The sequence below is a fragment of the Chroicocephalus ridibundus genome, chromosome 3 (genome assembly GCF_963924245.1).
Source record: "Chroicocephalus ridibundus chromosome 3, bChrRid1.1, whole genome shotgun sequence".
Taxonomy (NCBI): domain Eukaryota; kingdom Metazoa; phylum Chordata; class Aves; order Charadriiformes; family Laridae; genus Chroicocephalus; species Chroicocephalus ridibundus.
Window position 1 is genome coordinate 122607606 of NC_086286.1, and position 18989 is coordinate 122626594.

Below are 18989 nucleotides of genomic sequence, written 5' to 3' on the forward strand. Positions count from 1 at the left end.
AGGCCGGAAGGACACACCACCATCTCTACCCTGCTTTCTTGTAAGAAAAAGATGAGATACAAAGGTCAGAGGGAATCACAGCCTGCTTCAGTAGGTGCCCTGACTTAGGTGGTTGGACTGTGGTAGACCAGATCCAAGAGAAAGATGCATATGTGACTTCTACCGAGTTTGACTTGTGAACATCTAGGAATATCTGAGTATATTAAAAAATAAAATAAATTCTCGGGCTCCTCGGTTGGCCACAAAAGTATCACTGGCTTTGGCATGTCTCTGTTACTTTAACCACTCACGCACCACCTCCTCCTCCTCACTGCTTCTCACTAACCTGGAAGAACCTGTTCCTTTAGATTAAACAGAGGTCTTCAGGGCTGTTCTCCAAGACCTTTCATCAGCATTAAATCTACCCTGAAATTTTTACACTTTAAGACATCCAGCCTGTCACTGAAATGAGCGCTGGACAAAAGTACAGAAAAAAAGATGGACCTTTTCATGCAGCTTTCTTATTATTTCCCAAGGAAATGCCAAAAAAATTCAAAGTTGAAAAATATAACTTACATTTCAAGCCCCTTTGTGCCCTGCTAGCTTCAGATCATACCCACACACGTACAGGCAAAGGGAGAAGAAGAAGATCCCACCCCAGGAGCTCACCAGCTCTCCAAGGAGACGCTCCACAGGTGCGGCTTCATAAAACAACAGAGGTCAAGCCAAATTTTGCCTTCCCTCCCTCCCCTGCTGCCTCCCTTTGCCAGCCTTGAACCTCATGGGGCTGTTTCATCAGCTGGATCAACCGGCTGATCCCTCAGAAAACTATTCTTTTATTATTGCTGCTGGTTTTAGGGTTAATTCCCTACATTCAGTGTTATCGAGGGGGCAAACGCTGGGGCTGCGCAAAGGCGGGGGGTGGATAAGCCCTTTCGGGAGGTTCCTGTGTTTGATCCACCGCTCCAGGAGCTGCAGCCAAAAGTGGGACCGGCTTCCTTAGGGGGTTGTTATCCCCTTCTCATAAGGTCAGAGGGAAAAGAGTTGGATTTTTACGGAGGGACCTTGAGCCAAAGGTCTCCCCTCCTGGCCCCACCGTAAGCGTCGCAGCTCCTCCGGGGGATGTCGCAACCCGGCCGGGGGCATTTTCTCACGGGCATCCCGGTGCCCGATCCAGCCCCCGCGCTCGGCAGCGCGGCGGGGAAAGCCAGAAATTCACGGCCACATGCAAAAAAAGCCCGTGTCTCAACCCGTCCCTGCCCCGCAAAGGCACAGCCTGGCATCTCGGCAGCCGCAGGCTCCTCTGGGGCGTGCAGCGGTTTGGGGCTTTTTTCGGGATGTCTCCCTGCCGGAAACTTGTTTTCCAGGTGCGGGGAAGATCTCTCCCGGAAAGATTGTCTCATCTGAAAACTAAGGCAAAGTTTGGTCCCTCCCCTTCGGGGAGAGCCCGGCAGTCGGTCTGCCCGCGACAGAGACCTCCTCCTGCGGGAACAGCCGCCTCCCGCCTGGCTCCGGAGGGCCGCGGGCGGCCGAAGGCTCCATCCCGCTCCTCGGGCCAGCGGGACGGCAGCGGAGGGCGGCCGGGACACCGCACACCGGGTACGCTGAGCGCCGGGCGCTGCCAAAGTCGGGGGGGGTGGGTGGGGGGAAGGGTTTGGGGAAAGCACGGGGAGGAGCGATGGTGGTGCGAGGGGCATTTTGAGGAGCTGAGCAGTCTCTGCGCAGCTTGGTGGTGGTCCGGCTTCCTCGGCTTCAGCCCAAAGCCTGTCCCCGCTGGGGGCTCGCACCCTGCACCAGCGCTGCCGCTCCTCCGCTTCCTCCCTTCCAGCCCCTTACCCCGCCCCAGATCCCCGCGTGTCCCTGCGGAGGGGTGGGATTCGCGCCGGGTAAGATGCGGGGCGGGGGGGGGGGGATGCGGTGACGTGCCCCTTCCCCGCTGCGTGTACGGGCCGGCGCTCCGGGAAAGGGTGAGTTGAGTTTTTCCCGTTGGGAAAAGTAACCCCCCTCCTGAGACGGGCGTGGGATGGGAAGCAGCAGTCGCAGGCTGCAGCGGGGGAAACTCAGACTAGGCGAAAGGGGGGGGGAAAAATTCACAGCGAGGGTGATTAAACCCCGCTTCAGGCATCCAGCGCGGTGACATGCGACATTGAGGCAGCCCCAAGCGTGCCCTGCTTTGAGCAGGGGTTTGGACTAGGTGACCTCCAGCGGTCCTTCCTGACCTAAACTCTTCTGGGAGGCTGAGAGGGACACAGAGCAGGTTTTGGGTGCTCTGCCTGCACGGCAATAATCTCCCCATAACCTGGCATCTGTAGGGCATCCCTGCGTGGGACCCTACGTCCTGGCTGCTGTTAGAGCCAGAGGGGAGAAAGATGGTGGTTTAGGACATGGTTCCCCCCCCCAGTGTGTTTTAAACCTGATGAGCTCAGATATAAGTGACGAGGTGGTGGACTGTAACATTAGATGAACGCGTCGGGAGAGCTTGCCCGTACTTTGCCCCGTGATGCAACCATCTGAGCCTCTCCAGGAGCAGCAGGTGGTGGCTTTTCGGGGTAGGGACTGAGGGTGGCAATGCCATCCTGACTTCCACGTATTAACCCAGCTGACATGATTTATGAGATCTGAGAAGCTGTTGTGACTTACTGCTGGGGACACGTGTGATCCCTCAGTGGTCAGCCCTAGGAGAAAACTGGAGATGCTCAAATCTCCATCTCTGGCTGTCAGTGGTGGTTGGACTCCCCTTTTTCTCTGCCTGCTGGAAATGAAACACTTTCTCTCTTCAAAATCAGCCAATATTAGGGGGGGAGGGACCTTTCTGCAGTGGAGTTGTGCTTGCAGAGAAGTGAGAGAGGACATTCCTGCTGGGGGAAGTACACTTGGATTTGACCCTTGGATCCATAAGCTCCACGGTTTATGGGAAGACTGAACCCAAGTGCCTCCTCCTGCCGACTCCAAAGCTGCTGCCTGTTGCTTCCACCTGACGTCGCCATGTCCCTACCACACAGCAGACAGGTTCTCCACCACCCAGGTCCTGCTTCGGGCCCAAACCAGCAAGCAAAGGGTGAGAAAAGTTGATTCACTGCTGAAAACAGGGCATTTAAGAGCAGGGACCAGAACTGGGGCTCTCAGGCAAAAGCTGTCATAACACTTAGGTGTGCTTTTTCCCCCAGACTCGGTGAGTGTTGGAATCTTTTGGTATCTGGGGTAGGGACTATGAGGCGATCCCGTGACCTGGTGATGAGAAATGGCTCTTTGGTTCCATCTCCAGTGCCAAATCAGGCAGGAGATGTACTTAAAACGGAGTACTCGGAGTTCAAGAAAGGGACAGTGACACCTCCATCTGGTGGGGAACATGTCACTGGGGAGTGCGACCGAGATGAGTGCATGGAAGTGCCCTGAGATGTGGCTGGGAGACCCTGGCCTAAGCCAGGATGCAGGAGCATCACTGAAAGTCTGGGAATTGCCCAGCTGCACCTTTGCTTCTCTCAGTCTCCATTTCCCACCTTGAGAAGGGGGATGTACCGTCCTTCCCCAGCCCCGCGTGCTGCCCGTGCTCGTGGTGATGTGCTGCCACCGAATTACTGAGGTCAGCATCTCCTCTGCACTAAGCCACACCAAGATGTCGGATGGAAGCAGCCTTTAAAGCATGCAGTATGCTTGTTTACTGGGAAAGAAAAAGCGGCTCAGAGCAGCAGAAAAATACACATTTGCATTTCGGTGACAGCCTCAGCCATTTACACCCCGCCACACAAAAGGCGGCAGTGTGAAGGACTCTTTCCTTCAGCTCCCCCGCATTCCTCAAGCACAGCTCCCCCGCTTTGGCAGCCTTCAAATAAAGGACGAGCCAAGGCCAGGGGGAAAAAAAAATAATAAAGAAAGAAAAACAAAAGGCATAATCCAAGTGAGAAATCCCGCCTGGGAACTGCTCGCTGTTTGCTCTGAAGGCTCTTGCACTGCCCAGAGCCCCCCACGGCCCCTTCCTCCCTCGCTGGAGGTGGCACCTCTCCAGCCCCCAGCTGCTGGGACAGATGCTCATGGAGGTGACAGGTTTTGTCAGGCATGGGGACAGCTCGCCCCGACACCAGCACCATCCTCCTCCTCCACCAGCAACATCCCATGAGCTTCACGGAGATGCTGAGCAGCCTGAGGAACAGCAAACCCACCTCAGAAGGTGCTGTGAAGAAGCACGGTGACAGCCATGACCCCGTCCTGCCGCCTCAAGCATGTAAGCTCTCTCACTGCAAGCCCCCAGAGCCTGGAAAGTTGGCAGGATCTGGCCCCAAAAAGCGCAATGCCTTTTGGCGTTTCACCTCCTCGTGCCAGGAAGCCAGTGCTGATTTTATACCCACGTTGGATCCAGCCTTGGAATTTAAAAACAGCCTCCGTGTTTATCCAAGTGCCAGGAGAGGCTGCCGGAGCTGCTTCCTGCGCCCTTTCAATCCCTGGGAACCGCCCAGCCGCAGCACGTCAGCTCTGGCAAACAAACTCAAACCCATGAACTAGAGGTAAAAACACGGTTAAACATGGGGAAGCCGTCATCCGCCGGGTTGCATTTACAAGCAATAATGTGAGCGTGCTGCTGTCAGGTGTGACTTCTGGTTTTGGATCGAGACAACGCTCCGTTTATCGCACTGGAAGTGGACCCAGCGCTCCTCCTCCGAGGCGTGCGTGGGCTCCAGCTGTGAAGAATCTAGGAGCAGGACATGCGTCTCAGGTCTCAGCTACCAGCAAGGCCACAGACTTCCAGAATTAAGACACCCACAGACATATAAAGACGCAACCTGACGCATTTCTTTAAAAACACATGAGGATCTGATTTCTAATGCCGCAGAAGGAGAGCGGGGGTGATGGATGCTGTTATCCCACAGCACCCATAGGGAAATCAAGTAGCTACTATTGTTGTAGTGTAATTTAACAGCCTACAGGGTTTTGGGTTGTTTTTCTTCTGCTACAGATGCTGGAGGTGCAGAGATGAATGACGAGAAGTTGCTTTAGGACGAAAAGAACAGGCTGAGGATATAAACTACGGAGTCTAACAGGCTGGAGGTTTGAGATCTCCTTTTCCCGATGGTTTTTCAAGGGCTGGACAAACCGGGCAGAGCAGCAGTTTAGCATCCGAGTAGTAAAATGCCCTGCACAGGACACGTCGCCGTGCTGTTATTTAAATTCCCCCACAAGAGTAAAGCAGAGCAAATACACTATTTTAACCCGCACCTGACTTAGGCACCTTCTGAATTTCCCAAGAAATAATGACATTGTTCTAGATGAAAGCTGGAAAGGTGTTTAAGAAAAGTCACGCTTCACAGTGCGAAACGTCTTCCCAATTTTTATTTATTACCCTAAGCAAGGTGCGTGCCCCGAGAAAAAGGTTAAGGTGTTACAGGTGATGTTTTACTGAAATAAATCCAAGTATAAACAGGAGTAGTTCCTAGGATAAGCAAAGAGGTTTCCCCGCCTCTTTTTGTGTCCTTTCCTTAATATCTATTATTGCTTTAAAAGTTAATGCTCTGCTTGATACATTTGGCTTACGAGATCGGTGGGAATTTTAACATTTGGTTTGCATTTTAAAAAACAGCTATAATATTCAATGATAGTTTCTGGCATTCAATAACCCCAAAATACTCCTCCCCTAAAGACCTTCCCTGTTCAGACATGCCACACTAAAGCTCCCAGACCCAGAGCGGTGGCTGCAGCCGAACTCCAGCCCTTTGGATTTGGGACAGGAAATCACAGCTCCGCTCCTAAACCTACTTCCAAATCCTTTCGTAGCCCTGGGTAAGGGAAAGCAAGCATTTCTAGCAAAAACCACTTAAAAACTCAGCAGCAGCCTTGTAGCTATCTAAAAAAAAAAAAAGTTTGCATAAAAAAGTTACATAAAAGAAGTTGCATAAAAAAAAAGTTCTGCAAGGTGACACAGGGCTTACTGGGATATTTAAAAATCACGAGAAACCCTCAGAGAAATGACGACATGAAATAGCACACAAGTTTCTTCAGCAACTTAAAACAACTGTTTTATTTTTGCTTTTCCGCTCCTTATTTCAACGTGGAATAAAGTTCCCAACAGCCCCAGGCGGCCTGAGGCTCCCCGCAGATCTCATTTTTGTTTGGCTTGGGTGCGAAACGCAGAAGTTCCCCCCCAGATTTGCAGGCAGGGTTAGGACAGCTTTCGCTCCAATTAGATCCTGCTCCGTAAATGATGCCTAATTGTCAGCCGGGACCCCTCACACAGTGGGGATACTGAACTCGGAGTGTCAAACTTCCCTTTATGACATCACATGAGAAGAAATTTGGCTTTTTTTTTTTTTTCCCCCCTCCTTTTAATTCCGTTTTTGGCTAAAACTTTTACAGTTCCAGAAATGCAGTACTTGGCCTCCTTGTTTACTGCTGACCCCAAACAACCCCTGCGTTTCCCCCGTATATGCACATATTGCTCGGTATCAAGACAAAACTCTTCCAGAAGCAGCTCCTCCGGTTGCTGCAGGACCATCAGCCGAAGGAGGAACCTGCGGGGCCACTTCTTGGAAAAGCAGCAGCAAAGCCGCCAAACTCAGTCCTAAAACAGCCACTTGGCCAGGCTTAAAAACCCTCCCAGCAGCTATTATTAGCAGCCAAGCACTTAAACCCGACCACATCCCCTCCTGCCATGGGGCAGAGACCTTTCGAAGCACTCCGGTGTTACAGGATGGAAGTATGATAGAGCTGGGCTGTTTTCTCGGGGCGATGGATGTGGACGGGATGTTTCTCCACGTGGATGAACAGAGCCGTGGGCCATGACGAGGAGCTCAGAGCCGAGCAACAGGTTACTAGAACGCATTGCTCTGCTCCTAGCTCATACTAGTGAGCGTGTTTTCCCCTTTCAGGTGTGTCTCAGTTGGGTAAATGTTCTGATGGTGGCACCGTGGCGGTTCCAGCCGCGCGCCTCTATCCCCACGCGTGTCCCACGGGGCAGGGAGGAGAAGCGAGGGCATCCCTAGGCGGCCAGGTCGAAGTCGTCGCGTTCCTGGTTGTAGTCCAGGACCTTCTGCCGCAGGCGGGAGGTGTCCACCCAGGTGATGAAGTCCTCCACGGCGCGGGGGATGAGGAGCGCGGGGTCGGTCACCACCTCGGGCCCCACGCGGACGTGTCCCTGCTCCACGAAGGTGACGGCGTGGCGCAGGTTCTGGGCCATCCGCAGCTTCACCAGCAGGCAGGGCAGGCGCCGGCGGCAGAAGGCGGAGGCCGAGAGGCTCTCGCAGGCGGCCAGCGACCCCCGGCTGCTCACCAGCCCCAGCCCGTACAGCTTCTCCAGCAGCGCGGCGGCGCAGCGGGCGCGGAAGGCGGCGCTGGCCGGCCCCAGGTCGCGGAGGCGGCGGGCCAAGGCGCGGACGGTGCGGGCCAGGGCTTTGTACTGCACGTAGTCCTCCCGCCGAGCCAGCCGGTAACGCCGCAGGGCCTTCACCTCGGCCAGGCTCCCCCCCGCCGCCTCCCAGCTCACCAGCTCCAGCCGCCGCAGCAGCTTCTGCTCGTGGTACTTCAGCTTCCGCACCATCTTGGAGGGAGGGAGGGAAGGAAGGAAGGAGGGATGGAGGGAGGGAGGCACACAGCTCGGCACCGGCCGCCCTTTCCGGGGAGGAGCGGCCCCGCTCCGCCCCGCAGCTTCCCAGCGGAGGGCGTCGCGTCGCGTCCCGCCCCGGGGTGTCCCGTCCCGCCCCGCCCCCGGGAGGAGCGGAGAGTCTCTCGCCGGGTTAGGATGGACCCCGGCTCTCTTCCACTTCGTGCCCGGAGAGGGGAAGGCGGCGGATAGATCCCCGCCCGGCCGGGGGATGCTGCTCACGCCGGCTGCCCGCTCTGGGATGCGGCGGGTCCCCCCCTCCTGCGCTCGGCTCGTCCCCAGCCTGGCCCCGAGGTGTCACCCCAGGTACGGGCCGGGGCGGGGTGGGGGGTGTCAGGCCTTCCCAACAGCCTCTCCTGCTCGGGCAGCCCTTCCTTTTCACTCCAGGGATCAAATCCAGGCTGCGTCGTTCCTCTTGGAACAATGGCTACCGCGTCGTTTTTTTCCGTGACATCCTTCTCCCCCATCCCGACTTTGTTTACGGCAAAAACTTCCCTCTCTGCCGTTCCTACGAGGAGAAGCAGCTCCAAGTCGGAGCCTGGTGGGAAGGGAACTGCCTTCGGCCCTGAAACTCACGGCTCTTGGGCTTGCGCTTCCCCGTTTGTGCGCAAGAAGTGACACTGCTGCTGCTCTGCGCCAGCTCAGCCTCCCCGGTGCTGCCGTGGCCAACCCGGCCAAACATTCCTCCCTGCCCTTTCTGTTCAGTGCACAGCGTTGTCTGATCCTTGGGATTCAGGTCACTCCGCTCCGAGGAAATTCCGCAATAGAGCGGGTCGGGTTGGTGACTCAGGATTTCAGATCTCTGATTCTCATGAGCAGGTTCTTGTATCAGCTCAACCCTGAATTTCCTCCTACTGGACCTTCGACGCAGTGGATGTTTTTCAGGGTAGGTGATGTGGTCACGCTGCCCATGGGGGTCTCTTGACTTGCTTTGTGTTTTTCCCCAGGCTTGTCGGTGAAGGTGCCAGTGGAAATGGGGAGCAACAGCACTGAGAAGTTTTACAGGATCCCTGAAGGGAAGGGACCACACTCGGTTGGATGCACAGACCTAATGACAGAAAATGCAGTTGAGGTAAAGGTCTTGGTTCTTCCCCCTTTGGATTTAAGCCTCAGTGTTAGTGAAACAACCTGCTGTAGTTTTGCAGACGAATCAAACAGGAGGCCTTGTATGTGCAGGGATGCTCCGTGGCTGCCACAGCTGAGCTTACTATCCTCTCCATCCCAATGTGGATGTGTACCGGGCATTTACCAGATGGATGTAACCTGCAAGCCTTCTCCATGGCTCCCTCCTCCTAATACCCTTGCCTTCCTGACTCCCCTACGCAGGATACTGCAGAGAAATGGTGTCCTCCTGGGCCCCACACGGTTCCTCTGAGCCACCCCACCGCACCCTTCTGCGCTGGGCTCCTGGGGAGACTCCACACGAAGTCTCTGTGACTGTAGCTGTTCTTTAAAAGACGGGTAGACATAGAGCTTAGAGATATGGTTTAGTGATGGTTTTTGTCGGAGTTAGGTTGATGGTTGGACTAGGTGATCTGAAAGGTCCCTTCCAACCCAGGCAATTCTATGATTCTGTGATTCTGTGCCGACAGGAATCAGCAGGGTTGGGTGATGAGGGTCTATAGTGTTTCATCCGCAGGGTAAAGCAGGAGATGTCTTCTCGAAATTGTATCTAGCTGAAAAAGAACAGGATGTCAGTTCGGCAGGTGGTTAGTATGGAGAGAAGCCACGATAAGAAGATGGGGACAGTAAATGAGCTCACTTGTGGGTTTCCATTTCAAATCCTCTTGCTTTTTAATTTTCTTATGTGAATAGGCCTGCGTTTAGACTGTGGCTTCACTCTTCAGACTAGCCAGGTGTAGTGGAACTTGTGATCAGTTTGTAGTGGTTATTCATATCTTTTCCTTTACTGAGCTTACTCTGTAATAGCACAAAGAAGCCATTAGTTTCTCTTTGCAATCAGCCCAGGTGTTTTTCTTAGATAAGCAATTCGTATAATTACAGTTCTCTCAGGCATAGATAACGAACCTCTTTCCCTTTCTGGTAAGCAGTTAGTCACCTGGGAAAGTTCACTAGGGCTATTCTGGGATCAAGTTAATATCATTACCAGTGAGGATGAAGGTTTGAGGATTTCTTCCTTAAAGGCCTTTGGGTCAAAAGTTGATTTAAGTTTGATGAGTAAATAGAAACAAGCTTCATAAAGCAAGCTTTTGGCACACGTCCTGTATGAAACTGATAAATTAGCGTTCGAGAAACCAGCTTTCATCCCAAAGCTCGTGTTCTTTTTGGCCCTAGGCTTAACTTGTGAAAACAAACGTACAGTTGGAGCAACGACGGTGAATTTGAATCATGTGTCGCAAATTCCCTTGCAAAGCAGGAAGTAAGAATGCAAATTACACCCAGCTCCTCTGCCGGGAGGTCTGCTTTAAGGTGTGCCATTGGTACATCACCGCTGTCTGCATTGCAAAAATACTGGCAAGGGGGTATGGAGGGTCCGTGTGAACACGGAAAGCTTGGGTGGTTTCCTGGAAAACCTGGAGTGCAGGCAGTAAAAGATTCAGACCGGTGGTAAGAAACAGAGGCAGATAAAACACAAGTTAGTAAAATTGCATTTAGAAAGATGGAGGACTACAGGCTTTTGAACATCTTGATGAGGAGGAAGAACAATATATTGCACTCCTTTGCTGTGCAGCTGCCCAAGGGCTTTACGGAGAGCCTTTTGCTCAGGTCAGCCAGGAATGCTATAGCCACGTGTCCTGGTTTGAGGTGAAAGAGAAGCAATTTTCTGTTTGGTAATTTTACTTCTTAGCTAGGCCTCTTCTAACTCTCTGACGTTAACAGCATGTTGTGCCGAAAACAGTTCGTTCTCAGTGATAAGACCAATGTCTACAGTTTGTGCCAAGGAATGGTACGCAGAGAGGCTCTTGCTTATATGTATTGCTATAACAACCAAGGTTGGCTAATTTCGTTCTTTGCTCCATTGGAGGGTCGGAAGCGGAAAAGCGTAGAGGGGTCCCACCTGTAGGGAGGAGCAGACAGGACAGGTGACCCAAAATTGACCAACAGGGGTATTCCATCCCATCTGCCCCATGCTCAGTATAAAAGCTGAGGGATCAAAGGGTCAGCCCTCTCTTTCTTCAATGGCCGACGCCTGAGGAGGACCCTGTCTGTTCATCTGCCTTTGATCCCTATCCATGGGTTCCTGACTCCAGCTGTGGAATCCAGTTCCCACCCATTGCTGAGTCCAGTCTGGGACTTCCCCAGTGCCTGCCGGTGACGTCATCCTGGGAGCTTGATACGGTTTTGTACATACTGTATCTATTTCATTATTTCCTTTTTATTTTATTATCAATATTTCATTAAAGTAGTTTAGTTTCTTCTAAACTTGCAAATCCCTTTACCCCTCCTCCTCCTCTCCGTGTGCGAGAGGTGAGGGAGGAGAGCATCTGTCACCGGCCATTGGCCAATTTGGCCAAAACCACGACACCACACCGAGACCATGCCCCTGACTCGCCCCGCATCTCATCTGCTGGACCGCACTTCCAGAAACTAGTCTCAGGGTAAAATTTGTCTTGCAAACCTAGTGAAAAAATATACTTCTAGGAGGGTATACTTTTCCCCCCGAGTTTAGCAAGCGGAATTGGTTCAGTAACAGCTCCATGGGACTCACCGGTACAAGGAAAGCAATGATGGCTCCCAGCTGGACGGGTGAAGGAGACGGAGCCACCCCTGTTAAACTGCTCAAACTGCTTCATCGTACTGTTCCCCCAAGGGAGGCATAGTGAGGAAGACAAAAGAAAAGATCCGGCAAGATGCAGAAATGGAGCAAACAGGTTGTGAGTTGTGATTAACTTAATTAAATGGAGCATTTTGAATTAGCTATAGGCTAACCTAGAGCAGGCAACGTGTATCTCTGCGTGGATGCCAGCAGTCATGCTACTTTAAATTCATTGCAGGGACAAAAAGATAGTGACAGAGGATTGGCATCAAAGCCTGTATAGGATAGTAATTTTCTTGTGAGATTCTCTTAATTCTCTTGAGCTGTCATTCTTGCATCTGAACCCTTGACATAAATGCTTTTATCTTCCATATATAATGAAATATCAATCTTCCTTTTTTTTTTTTTTTTTGTGTCCCTCCTAATCCCAGGGAAGCTTCTTGCGCCTGTATTATCCATCGTGCGATGCCACAGCTAACGAAGAGGCACCATGGATTCCTGATAAAGAGTACTATCAGGGACTCTCTGACTTCCTTAATATGTACCGAATTGTAGGAGAAAGGCTTTTCCAGTACTATGTTGGTAAGACTGGTTCTGGTTTTATTCCTTGACGTAGTACAAGGGCATGAGCTCTGTACACAGGTCGTTGCCTCACTGCTCCATAAGCCGTGTATTATTGCTGCAGGACTAATTGTCGGAGCAATTTGCTCTAGGAAGAGCTTGGCTAAGCTGCGCCTCTGTGTCGGGATTCAAATCCCACAGGGAAAAGTGCACGTATACAAAGGTCAGATAGATACTAAGGTCTGAATGCCAACAAGACTTGGATGCCTGACTGTTCTTGAAAATCTGTTCTCGTAGGGTTTGAAAGGTATGTAGGCTGTGGATGGGAGGAGGAGAAGGAAAGGATCTTTTGCCAATTAGAAAGTATTTTCAGAATCAGATCCATATTTGCCTTCTGTATTTTAAGGGATGAGATTTGGTACCTTATCTTCAGATGACCGCTCTGAAATCAGTGGTCACCAGATTCTCTCCCACAGGAACAAAGGCTTTCTCTCATTTCAGTAATAATGACATATGCTTCGTTTTTTATCTAGGTTCAGTGACCTGTCCTGCAAAGTCAAATGCTGCTTTTAAGCCAGGAGAAAAATACCCACTCCTCATTTTTTCCCATGGACTTGGAGCTTTTCGGTAATTCTGCAGTTTGTTGACAAACTATTTTTGTCGCCTGTGGCGACAGCGATCTCCAAGGATGGTTCTGAACAGATTTTCAGTAGGGGGGTGAGATCCTCGTGGAGTTGAAACAGATTTGAACAACAGGCTGCTGCGTATCAGTATGCCTCCGCTGAAATCAACAGCAGTAAATAAAAGCAGGGTTGATGTATTTATTTGCGGTTTCCCTTTGTATTTTAGGGGTGAAGGTATTTACCAATCCATAAGCATGTTGTGAAGATCAGCGAGTTGATTTCTGGACAGCTCTTTGAAGATGCAAAGTGCTACTTTTTTAAAAATCATTAGCATTTTTCCTTCGGAATAGATAGTAAAACAGTAGCAGGGTTTTGTGAACAGGCTTTGGTGCCTGGCGTACAAAAGCCTGCTCTACTGGCTAGCAAATTCAAACAGAAGAAATACTGACTAGGGGCTAGCACATACGTAGTGCGGTCCATGTTTAAGAAGCAGTGTAATTGAAATAATTATGTATGCACGTGTCTCACCAGAGCATGGTTTTGATTGCAGGACAATCTATTCCGCTATTTGCATAGAGATGGCTTCTCAGGGCTTCATAGTGGCTGCTGTGGAGCACAGGTGCGTATACGGCACGTTTTTGAGTTCTGATGGGAAGAAACTTTCTCACATTGAATAGAATGTTATTTATTCTAAAGAAGAACTTAGGGTTTTTATTTTTTTTTTAAAAGAAAAACTAACGTATCTTCTTCAGCCCTGCCCACACCCCCTGTTTCTCTACCTCAACTCTTATCTAAGCAAAAGGAATTTGCTTAGCCCTTGACTGGAAAGTCCCAGGGTTGATATCATTTGTCATTCTTCAGGCATGCTATTTTTCCCTCTCTTATTGTTAGAACCTGGAGAATATAAAGGAGGTGGGAGTTTTGGTGGGGTTATTGCATTATTTAGAAAGTCTGTCTGCACTCAGCTGTGGTTGCAGCAGCACTGGGTGGTAGATGGATTTCCTGAGATAAGTGAAATCTAAAACTTCTGCTGACTTCATCTCAAACCAAACGGAATACATCCCCAGAAATAACCTTTGGTTGATATTACAGAGACGAGTCTGCTTCAGCAACGTATTACTGTAAAAAAAAGTCCATTTCTGAACGACAGGAAGAGTCTACGTCAAACATGGAGAAGGAGTGGATCTACTACAGGAAACTAAAAACTGGAGAGGAAGAGCGCTGCCTGCGCCATAAGCAGGTACTCATCCCAGGGCTGTGCTCTCGGGGTGAGGCAGGAGCGGCGTGTTTAGGACAAACTAGCTGGCTCTTTCCTGTTGGCCATGTCTGCAGTCTCCTGCCATGACTTGGGGGATATATAAATATCATCAAGTCCTAGGTTCCTGAAGATAGGAAAGCCAACAACAGCTTTCTTCAGAGCATAGACCACTTCCTCAACAGAGCTTTCTCATGAAGTTGCATGTCAGGCTTAGTCAGCTGTTTCTCCTCTGGTTCCACTCAACTTTCTGTTTCTTCTCTGTATCTTCACACTTTTGCTGCCCAGCCCAGTCTTTAAGTGACTCAGCTGAATTCAGATGTTTTTGTGTGGCCTTAGGCTTGCTTTTGTTTACCGTTAGATAGGAAGATGAATCATGGCTGCTCTAAGGGTGAATGTTTGCTTCATCATCTTTACACTTTAACGTGGTTTATAGCAATGTAAACAATGCAGACTTCCTGATTATAAGCAGCATTCATGCTAGATGTGATATGGCCATACAGACGAGCTCCTCCAAGCATAGACTTGACCTTTAAAATATGGGAGTGTTTTCTTCCAGCTAAGGCGCTCAGCCCAGGGAGGCATTTCTCTTTATCTCCCTGGGCCCTACAGACAGCAGTACAAGAGTCATTTCCTGTGGGCATACAAGATCCTACTTACGAGTCTAAATATCTACCGTCTGAGCTTTGAAATAACCTCCAGAAGCCCTTGCCTGCAAGTTTCACTAGTAGGGAAGTCAGGAGATTGAGATTTATTTGAAATTCAGTGATGCACAGACATCTTGCTGGCTGCCTACACACTGTGGGTCCCAAGAACTGTTCTTTGGTTCTTTTTGAAGCTTTTCTTTTACTAAAATATCAAAATCAAAACCACTTCTTATACCAAACAATGAAAACTTATTTGCAGCAGCTTTACTACGGTCTTCAAGAATGTGTATGTGTATATATGTAATGGGAAGGGCTTCTTGGCTGTTTCTTATTTTGGGTTTATCCAGTGTAAAGACAGTTTCAGAGCTACCATGGAGATGGGGCAAGTGATGTAATGACATTTGCTCATCAATATGAGCATGAGGAAGAGCAGCAAGTCAGCCTTCATTGTAGTTGTGTAACTTAAGCCTTTGTACATCCCAACAATCCCTTCTCTGAGTAGTGACAGGAGGAAGGAGTTGAAGGTCTTTGGCGCATGCTGTAGGGATAAATTCCTCGGTGTGCAGAGGATCTATGCAAGAGCTTCAACTCTTTGGACCTCCAGAAGTCAATTTTGTTGGTCAGACCTTGTCAGAGTTCTGTTTTACAGTTCCATTCTGCAGTTCAGAACAGTCACTACCATATCAAATACTTTGGGGGAAAAAAAAAAAATAAAAATCAGAGTAAGTCTTATGTTCAAAGGGCCAGCAAACCTAGCAGTTGTCTGATAATTCCTTCTACTGCTCAGACCCAACTCTTCTTTCTCCCCAGGTGCAGCAAAGAGCACAGGAGTGTATCAAAGCTCTCAACCTCATTCTTAAAATCAATTCAGGAGAAGAAGTGATGAATGTACTAAATTCAAACTTTGACTGGAATAGCTTAAAGGTGAGTGAAAGGCAGTGACTGCATTTTGTTAAACACCTAATAATACTTCTGTTTTCCCTCTTCCATTTCTAAACTTGTTCCTGTAAACTATTCTGAAGATCACACCATAGATCTGTGAACATATTCTCAGGTCATCCCAAGCTGGATAGATAGTAATGGAGCTGAAATGATGCGCTTCCTACTTCAATAGGATCTATTGCCTAATAAATTCTTCCCTTTAGGGAAAAAAATAAAAAGTTTGGGAAAGAAAGTCTCTTACAGCACCTGGATTTTTTTGACAGGATTCTGTTGATACTAGCAGAATAGCTGTGATGGGACACTCTTTTGGTGGTGCTACAGTTATTGAGAGTCTCAGCAAAGAAATAAGATTCAGGTAAGTATGCAAAACAAGGCACGAGACGCTTCACGCTTGAGAGGTCCGGAGCAGGGGACCTTACCTAAGATCCCCCAATTACTAATGAGCTCTTGAAGAAAAGTTTTGTTGGGCATGTCTTGTTTCCTCAAGTCATGCTTCTTTCAACTGTGGGGATGTGGTGGAACATAACGGCTTTATCATATTATATCATGATACTGTGGGACCCTTGAGCATCCTGGTGTAGTGTGAGGTGTCCCTGCCCACGGCAGGGGAGTTGGAACTAGATGATCTTTAAGGTCCCTTCCAAACCAAACCATTCTATGATTCTATGACCCTGCAGAAGCTCCTGCGCCCAGCTACAACTGGCAATGGCAACAACAAATGCAATAATGGTTTAATTCTTTTCCCCCAGAGTAGACATCATTTTGAAACAAAATGATTCATTAACCTGTTTACCTGTTCAGTATCATAGGGAGTTTCTCTTTCCCATGTCTCCTGCAAATCAAAGCATGCTGAGAACTTCCATACAAAGCTTTTTGCTTCTGTGACAATATCCAGTGGTTTTTGACAGGTGCGGCATTGCCCTTGATGCATGGATGCTTCCAGTAGGTGATGACATTTACCAAAACAGTGTCCAGCAACCCCTGCTTTTTATCAACTCTGAAAAATTCCAGTGGGCTGACAATATCTTAAAGATGAAGAAGCTCGGCTCCAATGACGCAAACAAGAAAATGATCACTATCAAGTAAGTTTCCAGGATCCATCACTTCTGTGGCTGAAGATGAATCTTTATTCTCTTGTTGGAGCTGTTCCGTTACATGTAACTGCAGACAGACAGTCAGTACTTCTTCATGGCCCAGGTTTTCACTGCATGTTTAAATTAGACAGTGGTATGTCCTCCGCAGTAGTAACAGAGACCTCTCTCAAAGTAGGCGGTAACCCTAAGTTTAAGATACTCCAAGGTGCACATTCCTGCCCTGGGGCACAAGTTTTGTCCTGGGCCTCGTGCATCATCTGTTTCTGAGCACTAAATCACCTTCTGGGTGAAAGCACCGCATGCCGGGGAGTGGGTGGCTCTATCATCCACCTTGCAGCAGAGAGGCAGCTTGATCTTGAAGTTTTGCCAAGCCTACTCTTTACTGCCGTTGCAATTATAGCGACTTACAGTAAGCACGTACCAAACTTCCTCCCTTCTATGGATAGGACAGAATTTACTGCTGATCTTGCATGCTCGTGAGATGAACCGGTTTGTCTTCTTCTGCTAAAGACGACGGCATAAGATGTGCGACAGTCTTTCGAGAAGTCCATGCAACCCATGGCATCTTTTCATCGGCCGACTGCGTTCTTACAAGCCTGCTGATCATTGTTCTGTTTGCAGGGGGTCAGTACACCAGAGCTTTCCTGACTTCACCTTTGTGAGCGGAGGAATCATTGGAAGATTTTTCAAATTAAAAGGAGAAATAGATCCAAATGAAGCTATTGATATAAGCAATCACGCTTCATTAGCCTTCCTGCAGAAACATTTGAGTAAGTTATCTGTTTACATCAAAGTATGAAGTTAAATTACTACTTAATTCCTGTGAAGCTTTTTACGTAACCAGTCTGTTTAGAACAAAACCAGAAGTAATGTGTCAGAAAAGCTGAAGTAGAAAGAACAAGTCAGATTCTTTTTCTAGAGGTTTGTTAGTTACTTTTGTACTCTAAGGAATTCAGGAGGAATGTTGCAGTTTTGCTCCAATACATACAAACCTGGTGTCATTTTCCCCCTCCTTAAAACATCATGCCTCCCCGACTTTGCCAAGTTGATTCATCTGTACTATAATTTAATTTTTCAATTTAGCTTTACAAAAAGCTGATTATTTAATTCATTACCACTTGGGTTTTCTTTTCCCCATTTTATAGGTCTTAAGAAAGATTTCGATAAGTGGGATTCTCTTGTGGATGGCATAGGAGCCAACGTTATTCCTGGTACCAATATTGACTTATCTCCAGCTGAACCTGAATAAGGAATACAAAAGAAGTACTGAAAATGCCACAGACATCAGGACACTAATGTTGGCCAGACGTTGCTCCGACATGTGATCGCGTTGGCCACCTACACAGCTTTTGGGGTGTGGAACAAGAAAAAAAGATAAGGCATTAGGTTACATTATCATGAAAATGTAGAGAGGTTTTAGTTCAAATGAGTTAGTGGGATTCTTTGAAATACTGCAACAGGGTAAATTCTGCTTTACAGGCAGCCGGGGGGGGGGTGGGGGTGGGAAATCACTTGATGGTAATATAAACGCTTTTCCTGGTTTTGACTTAGAACCAAGTTTGCGGAGAGATTAAGCTCCAGGGAATTAAACTAAAGTCCTACTTACTAAGCTTTAAGTCAGTTTGCATCCAACAAGCCTTTTTTGCAGCATAAGAAGAAAAAAAATCTTTGTTATTAAACTACTTAGTCTTTCAGCTGTGCTCTGACAACAGTCAAGAGTTGGAGCAGGTTTTTGCTCCTTCTAGTCAGAGAGGTGCCAGTGGAAAAAGAAGGTCTTGAAAACTGTCTTATTTTAATAAAAGTCACAGTAAAAGCTACAGGAACTAGTTTAAGATAACAAAGGAAGGTGTTTGTTCAGACATAGGGCATCTCATATGAACTTAATCCACTTACATTTAAGATCTGTGTTTACTGCCATACTTGGAGGATGTTTCCATTCCAAAAGCTGCTGAAATGGTCACTCTTGTTGTAGCAACTGTAACTCCCCTTAGGCAAAGGTCCAAGTAGCACCTCTCTTGTTAATCTCTGTATTACCACTATCACTCAGTCGTACTGTTATAGGTGAAATTACAGGAAAAGATGTGTCACTTCTACCACTCCTTTAAAAATGAGTATGTGAGCATCGCTTGATCATCTCGATGTCTCCCGTGGTTGTAATACTCTTCAGACTCTCATCTTTGTCCGGGTACTAGCTCTGCTGTCTGTATCTGTCAGTAGAAGCAGTTAACTGTGTGGTTGGCTAAAGAGGGCTCTGATTTTTAGAACAAAACTCTTTGAAGCTGCCACATGGAAGGGCGGCTTCTAAACGAGTAAGCCTTGCAAAAGTGGGACTACAAACTGTAGCCTATTTGTTTCAAAATCAGGTTATGAACAAGACTGAAGCAAGTGGAACAAGCAAAGCAGTTAATGATGTAATTAAATATTTATATAATCTGTGATCTTAACATGAGATTGCAACACCACCTAAGACGTGTTTTTCAGAATGTAATTAAATTCTTCCCAGCCTATCATCATGTATTGTCTTTATTAGGGGAATCAACACGCAAGTGCGTCTCTTACTGAGGGAGCACCAACACTTGAGA

General features: G+C 48.5%; 2 protein-coding genes across 4 annotated transcripts; one reads left to right on the forward strand and one right to left on the reverse strand.

The window, feature by feature from the left end:
* The first annotated feature begins 1301 nt into the window (after positions 1–1301).
* Positions 1302–18914, forward strand: PLA2G7 (phospholipase A2 group VII). Of its 3 annotated transcripts, none has more exons than XM_063330615.1 (11): positions 1302–1578; positions 8515–8639; positions 11717–11867; positions 12380–12473; positions 13020–13088; positions 13562–13709; positions 15182–15295; positions 15577–15668; positions 16222–16395; positions 17029–17177; positions 17553–18914. In XM_063330615.1, exons 1-11 carry the CDS (start codon positions 1317–1319, stop codon positions 17654–17656), a joined length of 1482 nt encoding a protein of 493 aa, XP_063186685.1. In that variant the 5' UTR covers positions 1302–1316; the 3' UTR covers positions 17657–18914. The 3 variants fall into 3 exon arrangements, with proteins under 3 accessions (XP_063186685.1, XP_063186688.1, XP_063186686.1); XM_063330618.1 differs by lacking the exon at positions 1302–1578 and adding an exon at positions 1819–1946; XM_063330616.1 differs by lacking the exon at positions 1302–1578 and adding an exon at positions 7651–7873.
* IMP3 (IMP U3 small nucleolar ribonucleoprotein 3) lies at positions 6236–7553 on the reverse strand. Its single transcript, XM_063330619.1, has one exon. It carries the CDS (start codon positions 7502–7504, stop codon positions 6947–6949), a length of 558 nt encoding a protein of 185 aa, XP_063186689.1. The 5' UTR covers positions 7505–7553; the 3' UTR covers positions 6236–6946.
* Positions 18915–18989: the final 75 nt, after the last annotated feature.

Excerpts from the sequence above, each read along its gene's own strand:
- PLA2G7 (XM_063330615.1), top strand. The coding sequence starts at position 1,317 with ATGTCTCCCTGCCGGAAACTTGTTTTCCAGGTGCGGGGAAGATCTCTC. Across the intron at positions 8,640-11,716 it reads TGACAGAAAATGCAGTTGAG|GGAAGCTTCTTGCGCCTGTA; the intron begins GTAAAGGTCTTG and ends TCCTAATCCCAG. Across the intron at positions 13,089-13,561 it reads GTGGCTGCTGTGGAGCACAG|AGACGAGTCTGCTTCAGCAA; the intron begins GTGCGTATACGG and ends TTGATATTACAG.
- IMP3 (XM_063330619.1), bottom strand. The coding sequence starts at position 7,504 with ATGGTGCGGAAGCTGAAGTACCACGAGCAGAAGCTGCTGCGGCGGCTG.